General features: G+C 33.8%; 1 protein-coding gene across 1 annotated transcript; it reads right to left on the reverse strand.

The window, feature by feature from the left end:
- Positions 1-5,142: 5,142 nt before the first annotated feature.
- LOC123319351 lies at positions 5,143-6,178 on the reverse strand. The gene is made up of 2 exons (XM_044906270.1): positions 5,666-6,178; positions 5,143-5,611 (listed from the first exon to the last, which is right to left on the reverse strand). Exons 1-2 carry the CDS (start codon positions 6,095-6,097, stop codon positions 5,387-5,389), a joined length of 657 nt encoding a protein of 218 aa, XP_044762205.1. The 5' UTR covers positions 6,098-6,178; the 3' UTR covers positions 5,143-5,386.
- Between the last annotated feature and the right edge of the window lie 3,722 nt (positions 6,179-9,900).

Here is a 9,900-nt window from a genome sequence, read left to right on the forward strand (position 1 = left end):
TCAAAACCTAAATTTTGCAGAATTGTTCTTCCAATAAAAAAACTCAAAAACTAGTTCGGTCAAGTAGGCAGGTTATTTACATTGATAATGAACTTTATGCTCTTATGTTGTGTCAGGTTATGAGAGATTTTGAATCACTTTCATTCCAGATATTCAAGAAGACGCTCGGGAAATGAGAAAATTATGAGAATTTCCATGACTACTTCATATTTACCAATTAACCTCTACTAGTAGTGGCACAGCCTTTTTTGTGAAGGTGTTTAAAAAGGCTTTGGTACTGGTATTTAGATTATCTACTAGTTGAAAAGGTTTCGGAACCTTTTCAGTTGAATCCAGGTTGATAAAATTTCCTTATTGGACAATTTCTCATCCTTAAAATATCCGGAGTGAAAGTGATCTTCAAAGTCTCTCATCTACAAGGTTGTTGCAATTTTAATATCTGAATAATAAACCTAAGGAAATCCACTAAAGACAAAGCCTGTGTCATTTAATAACCTGACACAATTCAGGAGCATAAAGTTCATTATCGAGTTCATTATCATATCATCAATGAAATGATTTACCAACTAGACCGAACTCTCGATTCAAATATATTGGAACCAATAGCAAATACACTACAAGATGTTTTTATCAATGTCTATGACTTTAGCCTTTCGGCTTTCACACTCCTCTCCGAAGGAAAATTCACTTATCCCAGATATCTCAGATATCAAAAGGATTAAGCTCTGTTGGAGCCCTTTTCAGGTTTTCGGGCTCGTGGTGGTGGTCGGGTCCGGGTCGCTCCTCGGCTCCCTGCCTGTTGTAGGTTGGATTCCTGCTCCGCCCGCACTTCCTGTCGGAGCAGACGGTGTTCCTCTGCATTCCCCATGTACTTGCGTACAGTTCTCGCCGTTCCGAGCAGTACCGCCTTCTGCATGACTTTATAAATATTTTCATCCAATGTCTATTATTATTATTATTATTATTATTATTATTATAATTTTGTAGATGTTCATGCAACGTCACATAAATTTTATTATAGATATATGTGGAAAATATTATTCCGATGATGCATGCTTCACAGAAATTTTTTCCGAAGCTTCATCTATTGCTCAAAGTCTCAAATATAGAGATTGGAAAACCACGAATTTGCGGATAACAAATGAATGGTTCATATCTAATTATGAAGCATCTTCAGCTGAAGATTACTTCAAAAAAATCCATTTTCATACAATATTTAGATCATCTGATTTCAGCCTTTGAAACGAGATTCTCAAAAAAACATAAAATGAAATATTGAATCTTTCGCATCTAAGGTCGGCCATATTTATAACATTGAAGATTTTATGGAGCTCGATGTAGCCGTTCGGTCTTGACGATCATTTAATTGATTCCATGTTTTTGAAAATTTTTCGATAGTCACCGTTAGAGTGATTTTTCTCGCAATAAATCTAACCGTAATTGGAAATGTGATACATATTCTGAAAGAGCAATTCCTCTAGTTGAAAATCTGAAGATTTTATGGAGCTCTTTGCAGCCGTTCGGTTTTGACGATCATTTAATTGATTCCATCTTTTTGTAAATTTTTTGATAGTCACCGTTAGAGTAATTTTTCTTTCAATAAAACTAACGGTTAATGGAAATTTGATACATATTCTGAAAAAGCAACTCCTCTAGTTGAAAATCTGAAGATTTTATGGAGCTCGATGCATCCGTTCGGTCTAGACAATCATTTAATTTATTCCATCTTCTTGGAAATTTTTTGATAGTCACCGTTAGAGTAATTTTTCTTTCAGTAAAACTAACCGTAGATGGATATGTGATACATATTCTGAAAGAGCAACTCCTCTAGTTGAAAATCTGAAGATTTTATGGAGCTCGATGCAGCCGTTCGGTCTTGACGGTTATTTAATTTATTCCATCTTTTTGAAAATTTTTCGATAGTTACCGTTAGAGTTATTTTTCTTTCAATAAAACTAACCGTAGATGGATATGTGATACATATTCTGAAAGAGCAACTCTCGGAGCAACTCCTCTAGTTGAAAATCTGAAGATTTTATGGAGCTCGATGTATCCGTTCGGTCTAGACGATCATTTAATTTATTCCATCTTTTTGGAAATTTTTCGATAGTCACCGTTAGAGTAATTTTTCTATAAGTAAAACTAACCGTACATGATATTTTGCCCCCCCTGAGAAAAATTAATTTCTGCGGGCGCCCATGTTCACACGCAGTAGATTTTCTCATGTCATATGATCATACCTTGAAGTTTGTTAAATAAATATCAGCTTAATATTTTTAGCAATGAAAACTCGAATGAAGATGTTAGGAGAAAAAAATCAACACCTGTATGAAATATTGGACATTTCTAATTAAATTCAATCCCCAACAGAAACCATAAATGATTCAATTTTGTGAGCGTGATGTTCATGTCTCATTTCAGTTCGAAGGCGTAAATGAATCACGAAATTATAGCAAGTAATTAATAATTTATCGAATTCAATCTGATCGAGTCCTTTGAAACTGTCATTGTAGTTTGATCTCGAGTTTGGTTCAAATTCGCATCAACTGATTCGAAACACAATAATTTGAATATCTCGTAAAAGTCATATTTAATATAGGGAAAAAAAAGGATTCACATACCACAACGCCCTACGGTCTCCTACGAAGTCTGGGGGCAGCAAAGTATTGCCGATCTCGACAATAGGCCTTTTAAAATACTCGTTCACATTGAACTGGAACTCCATGGTCACCGTATGTCTTAATCACTAGACTACCGGCAAATGGGATCGTACGATATGTGTTAAAATCACTCGAAAAACGTGAAATAAATTGATAAATTTTGTAAAAATAATATGCGAAACTGACGGATGTCAGTTAAAGTTGTTTTCTAGCCGCTGCGATACGTAAGTTCTGTTCGAGAAACACAGACATTCCTGCTATTCGTATAACGTCTACTGACTACTGACTGACGGATCACGGATCCGTTGTTAGAAGGTTCACGAGTATCTGCGGACCGTGGCAGGAAAAGCATTGGCGGAGAAATTGGGTTTCCGTATAAGATTTTCCGTCGGTTGAAATTATTTGTTGCTTCTTTTAATTCTCATTTTGATTGAAAATCGAAAGATATTTAATAGATATATTTATTTATAGTCCATTCAATAATGATTGACATCGTGGTTATGGAAAATATATGGGCTATTACCAACTTGAATTTGATTTTCCATAGCCACCCGAGATGTAAATCATTCTTGAATGGACTATATACCTATAAATATATTCGACTAAACACCGAAGGCCAGTTTTATCAACTTAAACCCCCTTTGATTTTAAAGCTCTTCCATTTAACCCTACTAAAAATGGCACTAAAGGAAGCTTCTTAGAGACTTTCAATTTGATTATGAAACTGGAGGTTACAATGTCACTGGCTTTCAAATCCAAGTATATGGAAGAAAATATTATATATCATATTATCTATTGTGTTTTCAAGGTGTGTGTTGACATTATGCAGGCCTTTTTTTCGTGTTTTGTGCATTATATTTATGTATCGATTGAAATTCATTCTGGGAGGATTCTGCATTTCCTGAAACTTTTTAGAGTTTTCACTCCCAATCTCTGGAATAAAATCAATTGAAAAATTGAAATGAAGATTTTCGGAAATTGATTTTCGTCTGATGAAGGAGTGTCATGCCTCATATAGAATCCGAAACGTTACTTTATATAATTAAAAGTTTTCTTTCAGTTCATTCTCAGACAACAGTTTTTTCTATTTCATTTGCTCCTGACAAATTAGTGCAAGAATTAACGCAGGAGCAAATCTTTTATTTCAATTTTTTAATTGATTTTGTTTCAGAGATTGGGAGTGAAAACCCTAAAAAATTTCAGGAAATTATATTTATGGTTTCGTCACAGAACGCCTCAACTACTAATTAAGAAGATATAGCGATATCTTATATAAAGAGATTATATAGTCCATTCAAGAATGATTGACATCTCGGGTCGCTATGGAAAATTGAATTTAATAAGTTGGTAATAAGCCTTTAATTGAGATTTTGTGTTGCGGAATTTACAGTGATCTATATGTGAATCTATGCACTGACCGACGAAAATTTGAATTTTGTATTGCTTTTTATGTTCTCAATTCAATTTTACAAATTGAAAAAATAATTGTATCAATTTTGAATGTTGATTAATATGCTCAGAATTTCAATATTTCTTCTTTTCAAATATTATTCTAGGTTATATTTATATATTCCAGTTCTGTGATTGAAACTATAGAAATTATTGAATATCTTTTGTGACCAGATATTAAGCTGCGTCTGGACTTTAAAGGCCTGTTGGGATGTCAATCATTCTTGAATGGACTATATAAAACTTCGACACTATCACAGAACACAATGAACACATTCGTAGTGGAGGCTTCATGTGACGAAACCATTAATATAATGCACAGAACACGAAAAAACGCATTGATAATGTTAAAACTCACCTTAAAAACACAATATAAATATTATTCCATATCATGCTCTTGGATTGGAGAGCCGGGGACATTTCAAGGATTGTAAAATGATTAAAGCAACCGAAAGGCATAAATATAGATATAAAAAAATGCACTACACTGATGTGTAGTGGCACAGATTGCTTGTTATTCTGAAGGGAATTATGTTTTTCCAGAGATGGCATAGCTCATTATGCAAACTTAAAACGGCTAGGTTTATCTTTTTATCAGGGCCTAATTGTAAAAAATGGTATAGGAAAAACGCAATAAAGAATAATACTGAGAAGACCCATAGTTGACTTCTTTCTCCCGATACTAAAGTCTGTTAATTAGCGAAGTCGATATTGAAATATAGCTAAAAAACGTGTTTGTTTTGACCTCAAGAATCTACTGTTAAAATATTTGTACGAATCAAAGACTCACCCTGTATATGGCAGAAAACTTGGCTACCTCTACCTATCAGAGAAAATATTGTTTTTTTTTGGCAACGTGAGGAATATCTATCGGCCATGTCAAATATTTGAAAAATCAACTAAACCTCAAAAGTCCCCAATAACCAATAACATCATGAAGTCAAATGGCGTGTGGAGCCGAATTCCAAGTAGTATGGGTATAACTCCAAAAGAGCGTCTTGAATCGCTTCCATCTCTATTATGATAATAATAATAATAATAATAATAACTTTATTCGGACTATTACATTGTATTACAAAAAAATTTATATCTATAATCAGAGTTCCGGATAAAGCAGAAGAAGGCGATAAGTGAAACCACTTGTCTCGCCTAATTTATGAACAATAAAAATAAAACAAAGTCAAAAAGAAAGCAACAAAAAATTCAATCAATTTTCAAGACCACCACTTCGTTACTATATCAAGATACAATCATCTATTTACACTGTCCCAAATGCATCAATTAAAGATATTAAGAATTTCTCTCCTATTTGTAGTTAGCAAATATTTTTTCACATATTTTTTGAACAGATGGAGAGCCCTTAAGGATTTAACCTCCTCAGGCAGCCGGTTATACATCCTAGGAGCAAAAAAACTGTATGATCGCTGGGTTGTTCTCTTAACCATCAATGGTGCGACAAAATGATCCTTACAGCGAGTATCATACCGGTGGACAGAACGCACCTTATAACCAACATGATAATTAGTGACTGCGGTAAAAAAAAACAACTTTCTTACATCCAAAACGTCCGCCTCCTCATACAGAGCATCCGAGGGGTACCTACCATCCCTCGAGTAAATGAGTTTGAGAAATCTCCTTTGCATGATTTCGATCGGCTTCAAATGTGTATGCAACGCACCACCCCAAACTGCTATGCCATAACGAATATGACTTTCCACTAAGGCAAAATACAAAGTTCTCAAATATCTCTGCAGAAGAATAGGCTTAAGTCGTCGAAAAATGTACAAAATGGATCTCAATTTTTTCACTGTACTGTTAACATGTATATCCCATCTTAGGTGACAGTCTATTATCACACCCAGGTATTTATATGTCTTCACAGGTAGAATCTCAAATGTAGTGTCTCCTTCCATATGTAAGCAGTCAAACGTGGGGCAACCTGCAGCATTGCAGGAGAATGGCATATAACAAGTTTTCTTGATATTCATCCTTAACAATCTTCCATCCAACCAATCCTTCAACACCTGCAATCCCCTTTCTACCTTAGATCTTAGTGTTGCCCAGTCTTCCGACATGAAGAATATGGCCTTATCATCTGCATAGCCATGATGTCTTATTGCAAAACTTATTATAAATCATATGATTTTTCAGATGTTTTTGCAGGCGACACAATAAACCGCCTGAAAAAAGGTCCGTGTTGGGTCACTATTGTTTTTTAAATACGTTGTCTTGTTTCTTTCACAAGTTGCTTTTTTCAAAATGGTGTGGTTCAATTCAGCAGAGTGCTGTTGGAACTTTCACACCCTGCCGTCTCATTTTCGATCCCACATCACCATATTCTATTGACATTTCAACACCTAGGTATAGGTAAACTTGATTTCTTGATGAACCTATTACCTATTGTATCATTTAGAATTCATAATCGACATCTATCAAGTGTAAAGACGACTACTACGCGACTGAATTATTTATACTCGCTTCAAGAATTATTGATGACATCGAAGTAGGCCGAGAAAATATAGACGCAGCTCAATATCTGCTTGCAAAAGATCACAGATAGTAGAAATTTTCGATCATAGAAATACAATAATATAATCGAATATTTCTAATAATTTGAATAGAAAAAAATGTCCAGATTCAGAAAAAATAAACCAGTATTCAAAATTGATCCAATTATTTTCTCACTTTGTTCAAGAAAACGAAGAACATTAACAATAGTACAAAATTCAGAATATTTTCAGTCAGTGCCATTTGAAATAAGAAATTTTTTGTAGTTGATGTTTGAAAATTAGTTTTGATCAGAATTGATTTTTTCAGTATAGGAGTAGCCAATTTGTCCCCTCGATAAAATACTGTCTGTATAGCTGGTGTAACTGGTTTCATCTTTGATTGCTATTTGAAAAAACATATTTTCGTAAATGGCGCTTCTGAGGTATAAGGTGATCTGAAAAAACTCATCATAATTTGAGCTTACCATTCCATTTTTGAGGTCAAATACAGGGTGTTACATTTAAAAAATTTCAACTTTGGTGTATATCTTTATTTACTCCCTCAAAATGAGCCACTCGGTATATATATTCGAAAATAAATTAAATATTCCATATATTTCTATATTGAAAGCTGCGAATTGATCAAGATCGTCATTTTTCGTTACTCTATACAGGATCAGTCTTTGACTTGACTTGACAAATATTTCAACAGTAGATTCTTGAGGTTAAAAGAAGCACTTTTTACCTAACAATTGTTTTCGAATCGGCTCAATTTGAAAGATACAGGCTGTTAAAAACCATAAAAAATACTATTTTTAGTTCTACCTCACAAACGGATTTATCGAATGAAATGAATTTTGGAATATAGTTTTTCATTTTCTCGATCCATCTTTTTCGAACACATATAAGATAATAATATCTTGTGACGTGGATAACCACGTCTTCCAGTTTCCTCATTATGACTATTACGTACCATAAAAATACCAAAAATTGAAAAATTCAAAGAACCCAACTCTTGAAACTAAGTTGGACACTATCTAATAAAAGTTTTCTTCATATTTTCTCGTATAATGCTCCGTTTTCGAGTAATTTGATGTTCAAAAATTTAAAAGTATTTGTTAAATTTGAAAAATTGGATACATTAGCTGAATACAACTCTGTTTAAAAGATCCACAGATGTATAGTGTCACAGATTTAGCTAATTATTCTGAAGGTAATTTTGTTTTTCCAAGGGTGGCACTGCTCATGAAAACTTAAAATGGCTTTATCTTCTTATCAGGGCCGAATCGGAAAAAATGGTATAAGAAAAAAATGTTTCTTTTGACCTCAAGAATCTACTGTTTAAATATTTGAACGAGTCAAAGACTCACCGTGTATACTTGATGTACAGGGTATAGGGTCTGTTGTATACGAGTCTGTTTGGCCTGTATATATTTCATATAAAAAGCCATAGTTCAATTTTCAAATCGCTATTAATGAGTTCAAATGATGTATACATATGCTATAAAATATATATCAATACCTTGGTTCATAGAAGAGCTCATTACAATTTTTATTTGAATCTCCAGTAGGTCGTTGCCACATTTTTGAAACCAACTGCCTTTTATAAGTAAGTGGGGTAGTGGGTAATCGAGCAGACCTTTTAGATTTATTTTAAATGAAATATTTTGAACCTAAAACGACGAAAAATTTTCATTATATTTTCAACCTTCTGAAGCATCATTCGGTTGGTTTTTCGAATTTTGCGTAAAAGGTATTTTAAAAAAAGTAGGTACCTATCCTGGAATGGTTAGTGACAGAATTTCAAAAACTTCTATCACATCTAGAAAATTGAATTGCTTTCAATTTATTATACCTACCTACATATTTATACGGGATTTATTTTAATGACTTCAATTGAAAATTGAAATGCACTAGGTGTTCTATACTGTGCGTTCATTAATTAGGTGAAGTATCGATATAACTCACCTTCCTTCGTTCATTTTTATAGGTTTAGAAATTTTTCTCTTCTCGTATACAGACAGCGCGTTTAGCCTCATGATTATATTCTTGTATTATTCTGCGATCTAATGAGAGGAAAAACCTTATATATACAGGGTGTTTTCAAAGGTGAGGCTTTTGTTGACAGAAGGTAGAACTCATCAAAATAAGTCGTTCAACCAAAATTTGTCTATATGAAATATCCAAGATGAGGCTGAGAAGCAACCCCTAAAAGTTCGACGAAATTTCATTGGATTTCAAGTACGGGACTGTGGAAGGTGACTCCGGCATCGCAAAAATGAGACGAAACATAAACATATGGCTGGACAATGAATGGTTCAGTGCCAAGTTCATCGGATTAGATGCATCAGGTCATTTTTGAGGGAATCATAATTGTCGTATCGTGCAATTTAGGGTAAAAAAAAATGTATAAAATCGAGGCAGTTTTTCGAAAGTGCTTATGTTAATTATGTTGAAAAAGTGCTATGGTATTTCCCCATTTCATCCCATTTTTACGACGATTGTTGAAATGTTCGAACAAGAAGATTGTGATGCCCATTGTCAAAAAATTCGTGAATAATTTAGACGAATTTTATTGGTGGGCTTTTGAAGTATTATTCTATTTTGTACACTTCTGTCCTGAGTCTCTCCTGTCAGTTGGTATCGAAATGAGCCATTTCATAAAATCGTGTAAGTTATTGAAAAATAATGAGAACAATTCGGCAATCCTAAGTTTCCTTTTTCATTACAACGTAAATATCGAACGAGCCAATATCCGAAACGAAACCACATGGTCGAATCAGGAGATAAGTTTTTTCCGGCTGTCATTCTGAAAGTTTTGTATAGGTGATTTTTGGTAAAACACTTCATTTTGACAAGTTCTACCTTCTGTTGAAAAAAAGCCACACCTTCAAATACACCCTGTATATGTATATGTCTGCCAGTGTTTCGTTTCTTTTACGACACACAGATGGTATCATCGTTAACGTCCTACTACTCATTAGAGAATTCTCGTTATAGTTTAGACTGTAAAATATGTTATATTCATACATACATGCCTGCGTGCTTTTCTACCGTTATGTATGCGTACATTCGGAATAAATGTTTTTATCTTGAAATGATCTGAATGTTTAAATTTCTCGGCTCACATTACATTCAGGGAATGTTTTTTTTTCAGGTTTCAATCGCGAATAACTCGAGAACTGTTGATTTCACAAAAAACCTAATGCTAGATTTTCTCTCAAATTTCATCCCCCTAACCATTTTTGGGGGTTAGTTTGACTTTGCTCATCCAGTTATTCTAATCGTTTATAAATAAATAT

Source organism: Coccinella septempunctata, chromosome 1, assembly GCF_907165205.1.
Source record: "Coccinella septempunctata chromosome 1, icCocSept1.1, whole genome shotgun sequence".
Taxonomy (NCBI): domain Eukaryota; kingdom Metazoa; phylum Arthropoda; class Insecta; order Coleoptera; family Coccinellidae; genus Coccinella; species Coccinella septempunctata.